The sequence below is a fragment of the Stegodyphus dumicola genome, chromosome 1 (genome assembly GCF_044657685.1).
Source record: "Stegodyphus dumicola isolate Sdum_Otavi_A_Nest chromosome 1, ASM4465768v1".
Classification (NCBI taxonomy): Eukaryota; Metazoa; Arthropoda; class Arachnida; order Araneae; family Eresidae; genus Stegodyphus; species Stegodyphus dumicola.
Window position 1 is genome coordinate 79,135,926 of NC_140768.1, and position 17,023 is coordinate 79,152,948.

General features: G+C 36.8%; 1 protein-coding gene across 1 annotated transcript in view; it reads right to left on the reverse strand.

The window, feature by feature from the left end:
• Positions 1 to 3,170: 3,170 nt before the first annotated feature.
• The window catches only part of LOC118182029 (myeloid differentiation primary response protein MyD88-like), a 53,197-nt gene continuing 39,344 nt past the window's right edge, over positions 3,171 to 17,023 (reverse strand). Inside the window, exons 6-7 of the mRNA XM_035351335.2 lie at positions 10,897 to 10,988; positions 3,171 to 4,051 (exon numbers count right to left, since the gene is read on the reverse strand). Coding sequence (XP_035207226.1) covers positions 3,846 to 4,051; positions 10,897 to 10,988 — 298 coding nt within the window. The 3' untranslated portion in view covers positions 3,171 to 3,845. The remainder of the gene's footprint in view (positions 4,052 to 10,896; positions 10,989 to 17,023) is intronic.

A 17,023-nucleotide genomic window follows, 5' to 3' on the forward strand; every position in this document is an offset into this window, starting at 1 on the left:
ACTTATTTCTTTATTTATTTTGCCTTTTATAAAATAATTTAAACGTGTATTATTGTTTAATTGAAATTTTGGCCACTTATTGTTTTTGTAAATGTTTTAATTTTATACATTTTTTACTTCTTAATCGAACAGCGTTTAAGTTGCTACAATAAAAGCTGAAATATGGATAAAAATCTCTTTTGAAATATCTTGGCATTAATTAATATCGCCAACTTAGCAAAAATTGGCAATATTTCGGAAAACGAATTTTCGAAGCCCTGGAAACGATTTTCCCCGAAAATCCAGAAGTGAGTGAAAATCACATAAAAACGACTACATCTAACGTTGAAAATGAGAATCAGTTTAGTTTATCTGAGTCAATGAGAACTGTGCTATTTTAAGATCTTATTTTTCGAGTGATTTGGATTTGGGATGTTTCTCTCGTTTTTAGACTATTCGCCTTATCTCTTTTGTTTTCCTTGAGCTATTTATAGCTGCTTATTTTTCTATGAGCTGTTATTTATTTTAATAAAGTATCAAGTTCTTTGTATTCATCTCTTATAGTTTTAAAGAGATCGCTGCGAATCCGTAGTCCGCAACAATACCAGATTCGTATTAATGCTTTATTAGCAGCTTGTAAAATGTGCTGAAAGGATATCACTTCATCTTCAGAGATGGTAAAAATTTTTACTGCAAAATCTTGACGCTACATAGGTGGAGAAAATAAGTTCCACTTACTGTATTTTTCGGATCACGACACACCTCTCTTCTTTCTCTCTCTCTCTCTCCTTTTTTTTTTTTTTTTTTTTTCCATCTCAACTTTTTCTAAAACTGCATTTAAATCAGAGTGCCTTGTTACCTATCTATATCTGTCTTGTTATAAAAGTCCTGTCCAGCAAATATGAAGGAGTTTCATAAAGGAACTGAACGTTTCGAAATTTGATAGTGGATCTCATATAAAATGATGGCAACAAAAATGGGAAAGGGAGGGAAGCTGAAGAGATACTTTCGCCTTAGCTCCATACCCGGATGGGAAAGAAGGAATCGTGGATACGAGAAAGCGAAAGTGAATACACTGAACTACAAAACTACCTTTATGAGATACGAATGCAAATTAACAGTTGCAAAGCGATCTAAATGGCTAGAAAGTAAGTTATATATGGTAAGGTCATGAGTTTTACGAAGTGTGGGGTAAGTTAGAGACTTTCTCAGTAGGAAGATAAAAGAAAGAACTGCTATTAAATCTTGAAGGAAAAACAAGAGGTTGGGAAACTTGAAATAAGTTAATATTTAAAGGTAAAGCGGTTGATTATATCATTAAAAACATTCCAAACACTTCAGTTTTTCTCGTTATAAAGTGAAAGTCGTCTGTTTCTGAGCAAAACATTTTACACTGACAAAAATATTTTGTTTTTATAACGTTATAAAGAAAATGGTGAAACACAGTGGTTTTCGAATAAAAAAAGTTTAATGGTGGGAAAGACTAAAGAACAATAAAAATTTCCATTTATGAATTCATTTCCATTGGAATATTAAACCACTTGCTGTAATGTAAAAGAAGCATTTACATTGTACGAAAACTGCCAAACTTTGATCTATTGATAATGAAAGAAATTCAAATGTATTGTTACGAAATGCCCAGCTGCGGTAAGATCCCCTCAAAGCGGGTTTAGGTTGCCAGAAAGTGGCGAAAAAGGTAAAATTGCCAGAATTGAAGCAAAATCGCCAAAATTAGCGATATGCCGACATATATAATTTGGCGACCAAATTAGCGATATGCCGTAGACGGAGCGAGAACATTCTAAAAAAAAATCTTACGGTCTTAAAATCTTTTCTCGAGAATGTACTCGAAGGTAGGTCAAAAGCTATATATATCCTGCCTGTACGCCGAGTAGCTTGAGTTCAGTAGTAGTGTTGTAAGTTCAAAGATTAGCTTCACAGCGAGAGCTGTACATTAGTGCTTTGCCGTGAAGCTGTCTTCACCGTTATAGCCTGATAGCCCGAAAGCTGTGTTGCTGATTGTTTCATCGTATTTGTCGTAGTTTTTCGACGACTGTAACGCGTCTTTGGAACTCTCCTATGTAATACTGACAAATAAATTGTGTTTTGATTCTTCCTGTATTCTTTTGAAGTGTTGTTATCAATCACTCCAAATCCACGAACCCGCAGAATGTGAAGAATAAAGATAGCAAACTTTGCTTACCTTTTATTCGTCTGTCCAGCAGCACTGATTAAATCTCCGAAATAAAGCTTGTTCTGAGGGGTGTTTTATCGTGTGCCCATCAATATTAGAAAAGCATATATATTCAGTTTTAACTAAAATAATAAAAAGCGACGGATACTTTAAAGATGCATACAAGCACACAAGAGAGAGTAATAATAAAAAGTAAAGAATAGAACAAACGGATTATGGGATATCATTTTTGGCAATGGTTGGCGCGCGCCTTGCCATCGCTAGGTTTAATAGAAGAAGTAAGTATTTTTCAAATGCTTGATGTATTTACAACAGAACGCAACAGTATGATTGATGAAGGACATTTCCAAAAGTTTCATAAAAAAATTGAGAAGAAATTTATTGATGAAAACAGAAAATGTTACCGAAATTCACGTAAAAATATCCTCGTTGTAGTAAATTATATTTTTTGCCTCGTATAGCGACATCTGTAATATTTTCTGTGACCACGGCAACATTAACACAGTAATTTTTGTTACTGTAAGACACTGTAAAATGAAGCCGATAAGTAATACTTCTATCATAGAAACTTAACAGTGCCAGCTGCTACGCAAATAATAATTCAAGCCTGTCAACTCTCATTTGATCAATGAAAGCATCGTTAAAAATTATTTACGGCATTCAACTTTGACATCGAGACAAAGAAATAAGCCGACATTAATTCAAAAAATAAAGCTTTAGTATTTAGAAATAATGAAATAGCTAATAAAGGAGGAATATGCGGCTAACAATGCAGGAAAAATAACGGAAGAAGATATTTTAATCTTAATTACAGTCTATTTCAACAGGCTATAATTATGCTCAGAATTTCTTGGACAAAATTTCTAACAAAGAAAAAAGGCTGAGGTTATGAACTTGTAATGTTCCTCAGTACTTTGTCTGTGTTAAAATGTCGAAGAACTTAGCGAACTAAGTAGCGGATAGGGTAGAGTTCAAGTAGTTACGACTGAGTCTCGAGGAGAGTTAAAAATACTTTTTATTTACTCAAATAATAATAGACGGCCAGTTCTTGGGCTTACAGGAAAGCCTCTACTTGAGCCCTTAAATAAAATTAAGAAAATAAGCAACTAATCTAATGCTAAATTAAATAGACTTAGCCGAAGTTAGACACAAATATCTAACGTAGTTAGCCCTTAATTTAATCTAGCCGGCGACTGTCAGCGGGCACATCCAATACTGCCAAGTGTAGTAGGTTCAAGAAAGAAGTAGCCAGAAGGTAAACACGCACCACTAAGGACTCCTAAGCGCTTTCTCTCGAAGCAAATTGAACTCTCCTTAAATACTCCATCTAATTCATTTGCATAAAACGTGATACTAAAAACTCATTCTGGTACGGAATTGTAGATTGGAGACGAGAATAGACAGTAAAATATGTTTAAATTCAAAATAATTGTTAGAAACTTAAAGTAACTTCTACAAACTCATCGATATTTCAATGAATAAAAAAAACTTTACTAAACATGATTAGTTAATTTCTTCGAGTTTAGGAGGTAGAAGTAAATTTAAAACACTTAACGTAATATTGAAGGTAGTTTATCAAAAAGTTAAAATGTAATTCAAGACATTTTTAAGCGCGTATGATTATCAGTTATGAGTTCAGGCGGTGTAAGTACAAAATCTTGATTGTTAGTTTTCAGATGGATATTTTAATGCTGCTGGTCGTTGGTTGCTGAGCCTCGGCCGTCGTTTCAGGAACCACTTTCAGGGATGCCACTAACCTGAGATATTCCCAGTCTTGAAATTCTGCTTTCGTATAGTCAATAACGTTGATGCCCTGAAGAATTAAAGGTGTAGCACAAGGCCTTAAACAAAGAGGTATTAATTTACGTTGCACATGTTCTGAAAGAAAAAAGTTGTCTAATTAGTTCAAATAAGCAATGATCTACAGTGTGTCCCGTAAATGTTGCGACAAGCTTCTGGGGGAGGTAGGGCACATCATAAGGATTAAGAATTGCAAAGGAACCTATGCCCAGACATGTCAGGTGTAAGTGGTAGAAGAGATAGAAGATTGGAAAGGAAACAAGAGAGTGATTAATTTGCAACATTTATAGGCCATGAATACAAATGGTGTGCAACAGCTTGAATGATACAACAGATGCTTGACGTTTGCACCATCAGACGCCAAACATGCTTGACACCGATGGACCATTGATTGCCGGATGTGTTCAGACAAACCGGGAGTTTCTTTGATTGTTGCAGCTGCGCAGCCGAGTCTTGCCACGAGATCCATTTCAGACACAGGATCGTGATACACGACACTTTTGATGGCACCCAACAAAAATGAATAAAAGCTCAATAAATCCGCTGAGCCTAAAGGCCAAGGAACCGGTTCACGACGCCCATTCCTTTGATGCGGGAATGATCTGTTCAAATGGCTACGAACATCCAGTCCAAAATGAGTAGGTGCTCCATCATCTTGGAATCACATGTTCACAAGCTCTCCGTTCGTATAGCGTTCCATGCTCTTCGTACGGTGCCTACCGCTCGAATGAGGCAATCCTCACTTTCCACTAGCACTCTTCTGTACAACAGCCCCTAGCGGCGTACAATGATTTTTCTGGGCAAGGGTTCCTATGCAATTCTTAATCCGTATGATGTGCCCTACCTCCCCGAGAAGTTTGTCACAACATTTACGAGACACTATGTATTACTAAAATTCAAAGTACATTTTACAAAGTTTTATTATTTAAACTCAGATCGGATTAAAAGCGACACCTTTCGTTTGTATTCTTAAGTTCATCAAATAATTTGCTAAAAGCGCGTTACATCTGAATCATTCTTTGGATTTATGGATTTAAAATCCTTGCTTTCGGCAGTGGGCCTTAGATTTTAGAAAGGCGTTAGATTTTGCGGCGAGATAGCTTTCCCACAAAGCAGTTTTAGGATTGCTATAAAATGGTAAAAGAAGGCAGGGTTGCCACATTTGACAAGAAATCGCCCATTTGGCGACAAAATTGGCGATATACCATGGACGGATGGAGAACCTTCTGGAACGAATTCTTACCGGTTTAGCCCAGAATGTTCTCGAACATAAGCCGAAAGCTATATAAATCCTATTGGTCTGCACTCAGAGTGTGTGCTTCGTCTAGCGAGCTAATAGTCAGTCATTGAGCGAGTGTCTCGAAGTCTAGCGCCGAGTTGGTCGTCGAGTGCATCGAGAGAGTCTTTTAGTGTATCGCGAATTAGTGCTATACTCTTGTCGAGAGCTATACTCTTGTGTATCGTCGAGTGCATCGCGAGTTGTAGCATGGAGAGTCTGGAGGGTACGTGGAGTTCCGAGAATGACCAAACAGAGTCGGAAGCTTTACTCAGTGCTTTGCAGTGAAGCTGTCTCCACTGTTATTGAATATCAGTGTGAAGGCCGTGTCGCTGAACGTGTCAGCGTGTTTATAACAGTTCGACGACTGTAATAGTGATTTTGGAGTTGTCCTGATTAGTACTGGCTAAATAAAAGTGTGTTTCGATACTTATCAAGTGTCGTCGTTATTCACTCCAAATCTACGAACCCCGTACGAACATGAAGGAAGAAAATAATGTAACAATATCTTCTAGTGGCGCACCCTGGGCAACATTTTTATAAGGACGGAGTTGCCTGTCAATATTTCAGGTTTCGGATATCAGGAAAGACATCCCTCATTTACGAGTGCTACAGTGGAATGTAGGTGGACTAACTTAGAGTAAGAAGACTGCACTTATTAAACTGTTTGATAGTATGAAAGGTTTTTTTTGGGGGGGATGCATGCGAGAGCACATTTTTTTAGACTAAAAAAGATGTGAATTTGCCGAAATTCATGTTACCTATTTTTGACGTTAATATTTTAGAACAATGCAGAAAGTGACAAATGGTATTTCTCTAATATGAAGTCAGAAATACTCTATTATGAAATTTTAAAATAATTAAATAAATCGTTGCTTCCACAGATAAGAGCCACATTGTGAAGGCTAATATCTGGGAAAATAAGACTCTATAAACAATGTATGACCCGTGGGTCACCGAGTGACCCATTTGGTAATTTAAAGTGACCTACTTTAGTTCCGAAAATAAAGATATACAAACATTTTTTTTCTTTTTCCCAAAAATTTTTTGTCGCAAAGTTATGAACGTACCAAATTTGAATCCAGTATAACATACAAAAATATCAGTTAAAGCCCCACCCCCACCTGACTGGATATGGAATCGGCCGATAGTATGCGGAATGCAGCGACATTGTCTGAACAAATTGTACCATTCCTAGAAGAGTGCGTCGTTATCTCAGTTGTATGTCAGTTGTAGTTATAGCACGTGTAGTACAGTAGCACAATAATATTGACCTAGTAACCTAGTGAAATAAATATTATTATTTAAAAAAATTACCATGAACAAACAAAAAGCAAAAAAGAGATTATTTCAAGATGTGTGGACAGAAAAGTATGGGTGTATCGAAAATGCTGACAAATTGATATGTACTTTATGTACAGATATAATTACTTATAATATTGAGCGACACTTTTCTTCAAAACATAAAGATGTGAGTGAAATGGCAAATGAAGATAAATCTGAATACATTGCTAAACGTGTATTAAATTTTGGAAAACAAAATTAATTCTTAAAGAGTTTTGTTACCAGTAACAATCACGCTACGTCTGCCAGCTTTGTTGCAACTCTTAGCATTGGTACCAACGGAAAACCATTTACAGACAGCGAGTTTTTGAAAAACGCATTTGTAAATTGTTCCGAACACATATTTAATGAATAGTATTGGTAGGCTTGCAATAATTATTAGATTTGCATCAATAAATAGCTCGAATGTCAATGAAGAACTATACGTTCTTGCTTCAATGAATGACACCACCAAAGGCACTGATATTTTTCGTCAAGTACAACAGTTTACAAATTTCAAAAATGGGCAAGTATTCGATTTAGAAAGTAAATTGTTTTCCATAACAACTGACAGTGCTCCAAGTATGAGAGGAAAAACTGTTGGATTTGTAAAACTAATGGAAAATGAACTTGGCCGTTCACTTTTATCGTTTCATTGTATGATACATGAAGAAAATTTATTTGCAAAAGCATCTACACAATAACTTAAGGATGTAATGGAAAAGTTGTTAAGATCGTAAACATGATAATAGCGCGATCAGCATTAATACACAGGCGCTTTAAAGCTTTTGTGGAGGAAATTGAATCGAAATATGGAGATTTGTTATTACATTCTGAAATATGATGGTTAAGTCGGGGCAAAGTTCTTAATAAATTTGTAGAGTGTTTTGATGATATACAAATATTTCTTCACGAAATCGGTGAAAATGATCTCGAACTCAATGATAAACAATGGTTTTTAAGACTTTTGTTCTTAACAGACATAATGAACCATTATAATGATTTCAACGTACGATTCCAAGGAAATAACCACACAATTTTGAAAATGGAAACGTTTTACTTCAAAATTGATATTATTTGAAACTGACATAAAAACTAAAAAATTTCATTTCTTTCCCTTGTTAAAAAGGGAACATGAAAAAGAAAATATCGATGAACGCAATCTAAATATGTTCGAAACTTGGATTTCGGTCATTAAAAGTGAATATGAAAGTCGGTTTCAAAGTCTTAAGAAACATGGAGAAATGTTTACATTTATAATAAAGCCCGATGAAATAGAAGAAAATATTATAAATTTGCAGTATTTTGAATATCTAAGAATTGACAATTTTAGTTTAGAAATGATTGATTTTAAAAGTTCAACATTATGTACGGATAAATTCAAGAAATTGCGGAACGATTTGGAAAATACAGAAGCTAATAATTTTCTCATGATATCAACATGTTGGACATCACTTCCTACGAGGTTTTCATCATTAAAAAAATTGCCTTTGCCATTTTGTCCACATTCGGGTCCACTTATAAATGTGAGCAAGTATTTTCACAAATGAAATTCATTTTAAGCAAAAACAGGAGCAGGTTAACTATTGAAAATTCAGATGCTTGTGTTCGACTTAAAACGACTAACTAGTATAAACTAGACTTGACTAAATTGAAGTCACAAGTTCAACATCAGGGGAGCCATTGATATCGTAGAGAAAGTTTATAAATAAAGTTTATTCAACTATGTTTGTAATTATTTTCTTAATAAAATATATCTTATTATTTACTAAAATGCTATTTTAATACGAAAATATCTCTGACACAAACGTCTCTTTAATACTCGCATTTTGGTTGATTTTGACCCGAGGCCAAAAAAGGTTGCCGACTCCCTGCTCTACCTCTTACTGAAATGTTGATATCTTTGAGGATTTCAGTGCTCATTCAAAAAACCGTGGCGCTACTCAGCATTAGATGACTAAACGAGAACTAGTCAAGGCATTCATAGATACATTCAGTGTAGATCTTATTTTCAGCTCACGCGATCTTTTCTCATTTTGCGTTGGCAATGCCCAAAACTCTGATTTGCTTATTTTCCGGCAATCTTATTTTTCCAGCAGAGCTTCTCCTCTTCCGACTTTGCATGTTACATTATATAAAAGATACCGAAATTTCACTAAAATTATTTAAATATATATAAAACTCATAACAACTGTAGATCCCGAGCAGTACAATCTCTAGACAGCAAGCCGTACTTACAACTAAAAGGAATATAAATGCAGTACTAAAATATTCAATAAAAAAACATACAAAATATCAAATACTAAATAAATAAATGAATGAATTTACAAATTTATATAAAAATATGACCATGGTTTTAATATACTATTTATATTATGTACACAAGGGGGACCACGGCTAGACTGTCATAATGAACGATTTTAGGCTTAGAATTTGATGATTTACAGATCCTTACCACGACGTCATTCAGACTGTTTAGGACTCTGTAAGGATCATTCTAGGTAAACTGTAACATGCAAAATTATCCAAAATCATAAAAGGAGAAAGACCTTCCACACCTTGTCACCTTGAATCGGATTCGATACCTGGTCACCTTCTCTAAGTCGACGCGGATTTGCTAAATCCAAATTGCCACCTTATCTGAATCGACGTCCTGCAGCTCTTGTGTCGCACCGGGTCTTCATCTTCTCCGTCGCAAAACTTATTCGCTGTCGTGCGAAACTACGCATCACTTCAAACTATGCCTAGAGATCTTGAATGTACTGCTCAAGCGATGAAGGTGCATCCGGAGGGCCACCAAACAAGACATTAAAAGGCAGACGAAGGATCTGACGAACAGCATCTGGAATGGGAAGTAGCTGCTAGTCTCATAGACAGCATTGCGATAGGTCAGCAAGAATAGAGGTAACTTCTGGCCACAGGCCTGTTGGTTTCTGGAAACAATCAGCGAGTGGTTGTTAAGAATAGTTCGATTAAAACTCTCTACCACTTCGGATGTAAAGGCGCTTGGGTTGTGTCTATGCCGAATAGTTTACAAAGCCGAGATGAAGTTCCCTTTTTGATCGGAATATAGCAAAGAAGCACTCCAAACCTGGAAATCCAATGCTTTTTCATTACCTCTGTTACCGTACCTAGAGATCTTGAATGTACTGCTCAAGCGATGAAGGTGCATACGGAGGCGACCAAACAAATTAGGGATAGGATATATTTGAGGCTACTTTGTAATGTAATCAATGACAATGAGGTTGCATTTGTTGCCATTAGCAGATCGTTGCAGAGCTCCTGTGGTATCCAAGGTGATAAGGTGATACATTCAAAAGGCGCTCCTACAATTAAACGTTGCAGCTTCCCTCAGCTTCGTTTCTTCTGTCCTTTCCGACCCGCAAAAAGATCACAATATTGGCACCATTTTTGAACATCACATATACATTATTTCACTAGAAGCGCTCTCGAACTCTATGCAAGTCATCATTAATCCGAAGTGGCCTCCTGTTGGACTGCTATATAGTTCTTTAAGGACGCCCGGAACGCAGGATCTTAGAAGTAATAGCCTGCTATCGAAATGCTTTTCTAACACCGTTTCCCACTTCCGATACAAGACGCCGTCTCGAATATGCAGTGAGTCTCAGATAGCCCAATATTGTTTTATCGTAAGACTATAGATCAAGCAATGTGACAAGCAGTATGAAAATATACCATACCATATTGTGCAAATGATTTCGTTGGGTTTAAAACTCATTTTGCTGAATTCAGTGATAGAATAGTGGAAACTGGTTAGATTATTTGAATACGGAAAAACACGCGGCGGCTATCTGCATAAGGAAAAAGATGCCCTCGTGGAGGACTTTCTAAAGAAAACCGGCCCTTCACACATGCGAAAAAAAGAGGGAAACCATACATGTATCCAGCTCATTTGCCTATGTTTGAACTCAAGTTGAACTATCAGTATTCATGAGTTTAAAAGTCTCGGCTACTGTTGGGGACACAGCGGAAACTGTGTAGCAGCTTGGTATCTTTAAGATGATTCCACCAACGTAATTGAATGCATCAGATCGAATACGAATTAACTAGATAATGAAAGAGGTTTTAATATAGTCAACAACGGACATAACTGAGACAATGATGACTGTGTTGAAGAACCATCGTGAGAAATAATAGATGAATAATTGTAAAAAATTGTGGAATGCTTCGAATCCTGTCATAGATCCCAATTTTGAACGTAACCTTACAGTTCCCTAAAAGACAAACAGTGCGATTACAGTGCGAAACATTGCGGATATATATTTAATTATAAAAAAATGTGACTGTTTTTATTTATACATACCTATACCTAAATAGTGTGCCCATTTTGTGCAGAATGCACAAACAGAACTTTCCAGGAATTCAGGAGTTAAAACAGCTATCGCTCTTCTACACCTGCAGAAAAAGTTACGTTCTTATTGTCGCTTTTAATGAAAATATTAGTCTACATTCTTTTCAAGTAAATTTTCGTCTTTATTTAAATTTTTAATTTTAAGAAAACAGAAATTCTTGAATAGCATTTTAAATCCAGGAAATAACAATAAAGGAAATGAAATAGCCAAATACAAAAAATTCAGATAAAACACAAGGAAACAATAAGGAATAATTATATTAGTTGCAAATATTAAGGACGGGAACAGGTACACATATGCAACCAGCAATGTTTCATATCAGTACAGAGCATGCCATAGACGAATGTAAAACCGAAGAATTTGGTTAAACCATGAGAAAGGTGAGCTGCACTGGCCAAGAAAGAAATCCAACAGATGCAATGGGTCTTTATTCAAAAGCTTGTGTGGTTTATATTTATTTCAACTAACATTTATTTTAAGTTTAAACTATCTTTCCTGTCAAGCCTTACTTTCCCCTGGAATTGCCAATGCCAGAGTATGTAAATTTTAGTAGAACGCGCAAAGTATTCAAAATAGTCAGCGGAAGTATTCTGAGTCAAATAGAAGGGAAACGAGTTCGAAAGTAAAATAGCCAAATACAAAAAATTCAGATAAAACACAAGGAAACAATAAGGAATAATTATATTAGTTGCAAATATTAAGGACGGGAACAGGTACACATATGCAACCAGCAATGTTTCATATCAGTACAGAGCATGCCATAGACGAATGTAAAACCGAAGAATTTGGTTAAACCATGAGAAAGGTGAGCTGCACTGGCCAAGAAAGAAATCCAACAGATGCAATGGGTCTTTATTCAAAAGCTTGTATGGTTTATATTTATTTCAACTAACATTTATTTTAAGTTTAAACTATCTTTCCTGTCAAGCCTTACTTTCCCCTGGAATTGCCAATGCCAGAGTATGTAAATTTTAGTAGAACGCGCAAAGTATTCAAAATAGTCAGCGGAAGTATTCTGAGTTAAATAGTTCTGAGTTAATTCTGAGTTAATAGAAGGGAAACGAGTTCGAAAGTGTGCTCTCTTGCTTCACGAGCGTGGAGGTGGCTAGGTAGAATTTGAAGAACCACGCGTTTCGGCCTGTGTGCTTGCCTCGGCAGATAGTTAAATCTTTCAACTTAATATTCAGAAGTTTGCTGAATTATCAGCGGTATCTTATAACGCGGTTAGGTTAGTTACGTTTAGAGAGCCTCGTAGGTAGTCATTTGTTATTATTTAATTTTTAGTTTCTTATTTTTATTTTACCGCCGGGTCGGCGTAGTTTGTGAGCGTCAAGAGCACGCATCTGTAATTTCTAAAGTTGAATAAAAAGGGATTTAAACCCTTCTCAAGACTTTGTATACTTTCCAGTTCATAGCAGTCACCACTATTGTTGCGTGCAGGTTGGGGCCGCGCAACATTACATTGGCGCCCGAACACTTGTCGAACTGAAATGGCCGAAAACTGGATGGAAGCTGCTGGACAACAACAAGAAATGGCAAGCAAATTGGAAGGATTTGGATACCTGATCCAGACGATGAGAGCGTCAATCAAGCCAAACGTCAATTTCGACGGAAAACATTCGGTGACGATATTTCTAGAAGGCCTCGAAAATCACTTCCAGCTCTACCCTGTGCCTGAAAGACAAAAAGTTGCCATCGCCACATCCGCACTAAGAGGACAGGCCGCGCTATGGTGGAAGAATATAGGTAAATTTTTATTAGGGGAATTTGGAAGCCAGACATATACATTTGAAAATTTCAAAAAATCGTTAGTAAAGGCCTTCCCCATAGTGAAAGATCGAGCAAAGCTAGAAGCCGAACTATATAGTTTTTATCAACGGAATATAGAAGAGTTGACGGACTTTATTCTGCGAAAAATTAAACTGACGGATATGCTGTATGGAAAGAAACCCGACGCGGAGATTATTGAAATAATCTTACCAAGATTGCTACCTGCTGTTCAAGATTACTTCGAAATTAGAAACCCAAGCGCATTGCAGGAACTCTTCGAATTGGCGGTCAAGTTCCAAAATCGCAGAATAGCGGAGAAAGCTAGAGGGCATCGTATTCTCAAAGTATCTGAAGGCAATCTTCAAATGAGCAAACCAGAAACGCAAATCGCTCTTATGGGGAAAAGAGCTATCAAGCTAACTCATCGAAGCTCGAAGGTCAAGGCCCAAAAAGGAAATTTGAAAACAACCGTCCGCGTACCCAGAAAGCAGAAGTTGAAAGGAAAGCTTTAAACGAGTAGAGGGGCCTGTAAAAGCGAGGGTCCAGACCCCGGAAGTTTCGAAAAAACCCTCAAGAAGATACTTAAATACGGTCGTCGTAAAAAACTCACAATTGCCGATTATACAAGTCCTGGTTGGCGATGTACCAGTAGAAGCCCTCATCGATACAGGAGCAGAACATAATTTTATGAGTGATATTTTTTTTAAGAAGAATTTTAATAGGTTACGATTATTTAAAAATAAAAACACAGAAATCATAGCAGCGCAAGGACAAACTTGTCAATGTATTTGAAAATTATCTTTAAAAATACAGGTTCAAAACGAAGCCTTAAAGTATTAATTTTTGTAGTAAAAAACTTGCAAAGTCCACTTATTTTAGGTATGGAGTTTTTAAAAGCCGCGAAGGCCAAACTGAATTTTCAGGAAAGTTCTATTGTGCTGGAGATGGATCGGAGGGTGGTGGAACCAGTGGAACAACCGCAAGTCGACATTAGCCATTTGAATGACCATGAAAGCCAAGCCATCCAGCAAGCGGTGAGTACTTTTTAAAACTTGTTTTCAGAACGGCCTGGTAGTTTGCAAATTATTACGCATGATATTCAGTTAATTGCCGACAAACACTGTAGGACTAAACCTTACCGCTATGATAAACAGAAAGAACAAAGCATTGAAGAACATATTCAGGAAATGTTAAAGAACCAGATAATAACGCCCATAAATAATGAGTACGCGAGTCCAGTCGTACTATGTAGGAAAAAGAACGAGTTTCCTCCTTCGGATAAAAGGGCTTGGAGGTTTGCTATCGATTACAGGAAACTTAATAGTGTTACTAAATTCCCAAATTACCCTTTGCCGGTTATACAGGAAATTATTAGAAAGATTAAGTCTACGAGATACATGACTACGTTGGACTAAACGTCTGGCTACTATCAAATATCTATGAGACCCGAAGACATACATAAAACTGCGTTTATAACAAAATCGGGCACTTATGCATTTTTACGCATGCCCTTTGGGTTGTGTGGGGATCGTCAACATTCCAGAGAGCTATGGACATTGTTCTAAAGCCTGTCATAGGAAAATCGACTTTAATCTATCTAGATGATATAATTATAACGAGTAGTACGTTGGAACAACATATTAAAGACCTAGAAGAAGTTTTTAAATTATTAAAAGAGGCCGGTCTTACAATTAACGCCTCAAAATGCAAGTTCGCAACTAAAGAACTTAAATATCTGAGTTATAAAATTTCGCAAAAGGGTATAGAAACTCAAGATTCAAAAATAAAAGCTATCAAGAATTTCCCACCTCCCAACACCGCCAAGAAACTTTCTTCTTTCTTTGGGTTATGTTCTTATTATCGGTCATTCATAAAAGATTTTGCTAATATTGTTGAACTCTTGTTAGTAATTAAAAGAAAGAAAAGTAAATTCACGTGGACAGCAGAAGCAAATACCGCATTTGAAAGGTTAAAAGAAGCGCTCATCAATGCCCCTGTTTTGAAATTCCCGGAGGGGGACGAAAACCTGGAAATTGCAGCAGATGCGTCGGACTATGCTGTAGGTGCTGTTCTCATGCAAAATGGCCATCCTTTGGCATTTTTCAGTAAAACGTTGAACCCTACACAAAGGAATTATACAGCTACAGAGAGAGAAACATTAGCCGTATTAATGGCTGTACACAAATTTCGAGTTTATTTCGGCAAAGCGCCAGTAACAGTGTTTTCGGATCATGCTGCTGTTGGTAGACTTTACTCGGGAAAAAACCTAACGCCCAGGTTAATAAGATGGGCTTTAAAACTTTGATAGTTTAAGAAGATACTTAAATACGGTCGTCGTAAAAAACTCACAATTGCCGATTATACAATTATGAGATTATATTCATTAGAATATAATCTCATAATTAAATATAAACCGGGTAAGAAAACAATGTAGCTGACGCACTTTCTCGTATAAAACTGGAAGATGAAGGAAATGAACTCAAATGCGCTGTGTTGACTTCAAAAATTTTAGATTCTAGAGAAACAATTATTGCTGAATTGCAAGCTGATCCTGAATTTGGAAGTATCTATGCATATTTGAAAGACCCCGAAAGCTTTGAGCACACAGATATCGATGCCATAAGAAATAGAGCAGAAAACTATGAAATAATAGTAATTTATTATTTTATACGAAAACAACAAACGAAAATCTCGAGTACAAACCAGTCATCCCAGCCTCGCTTCGATTAAGCATTTTGAAGGAATTACACGACGCGAAACCAGCGGGTCATTTAGGGGTCAGAAAGACTTTAAAAAGGGTACGCGAGGCGGTATATTTCCCGCAATTATACAAAATAGTAACTGCGTATGTCAGGTCCTGCAATCAATGTCAGTAAATAAATGATTTTAATTACAGCCCGGCTGGGTACTTAAATAGCATTCGCGCTACATTTCCGAATGAAATTTTAGGCATACATTTTCTTGGTCCTTTCCCCCAGAGCGAGTTAAATAAAAATCGTTTTCTTTTAGTAATTGCAGATCATTTTTCAAAATGGACAGAAATTGTTCCACTTAAACGCGCGTCGGCCAAAACAGTCGCAGATGCATTCTTACACAGATACATTTTAAAATACGGTTCACCGATAAAAGTCATTAGCGATAACGGTAAACAATTCGTTAGCCAAACATTTGAAAACATTTGCACTGGACTTGGCATACGCCATATCAAAATGGTTCCGTATAGACCACAGGCAAACATAGCAGAAAGAGTTAATAAAAATATTGTAAAAATAATTCGAAATTATGTTAGCACACATCACAAGCGCTGGGATGGCTACATAAATGAGTTAGCTTATGCTTTAAGAACGGCAAATCACGATACTACGGGAAAAACTCCAGCAGAATTATTTTTAGGACGGAAGTTTATTACGCCATTTGATAAATTATTCTTTGTGCAACAAAGAGAGCAAGAATTTAAACAAAAAGATGTGTAAAAACTCATTGACCAGGCGGTTAAAAGCTCGGATACGGCAAGAAATAGACAAAAATTATACTATGATAGAAAACGCCGTGAAGCGGATTTTAAAGTTGGGGATAAAGTGTTTAAGCGGAAATTTTCTTTATCAAGTGCCCCAGACAATTTTACTGGAAAGTTAGCTCCAAAATTTGAAGGCCCCTATGTAATTCAGGAAATCAAGGGAGTCGTATTGTACCTTAAGAACGAGAGAGGGGAAATCTGTAAAGCAAGTCCCGATCAGGTGAAAAAATATTATAATCAAAATGATTTTGAAATCCTTAAAAGTTTCTTGCAGGACTCAAGCGTAAAAGAAGTGGAAGGTCAAGAAGTAACGTCACCCGCTCCACCACCCAAGAAGCAGAGAACTGAAGAGAAACCTAGCCCTTCTACAAGTCATGCGACGGTACCGAAAAGAAGAAATGAAAACGTTCAGACTCCAGCATTTAAGAAATACACGAAAGCAACGCCGCCGCGTAAAGAAGCTTTGGTAAAGACGAAAAGACCAGTTACAACGTATCGCAGTAGAAATTTTGCATCGAGGAAAACTTTTCCAGGGCCAGAGAGAGGTGCAAACAAGGCCGCCGTTCCCGAGAACGAAAAGATAGTAGGAGGAACGAAAAGACCACCACCAACAGAAGAAATTCAGGCACGATTCCAGACCGGAAGACGGCAAGACCAGGAGCAAAACGGAAAAGACAGCAACCCGACGACTACCACTCCAAGAGGCCAGCATACAGAGGGCGAAAAGAAAAAACAACATGGACGAAACTCGAAGGACACAAAGGAGACGACTGACGTCGATGAATTCCATA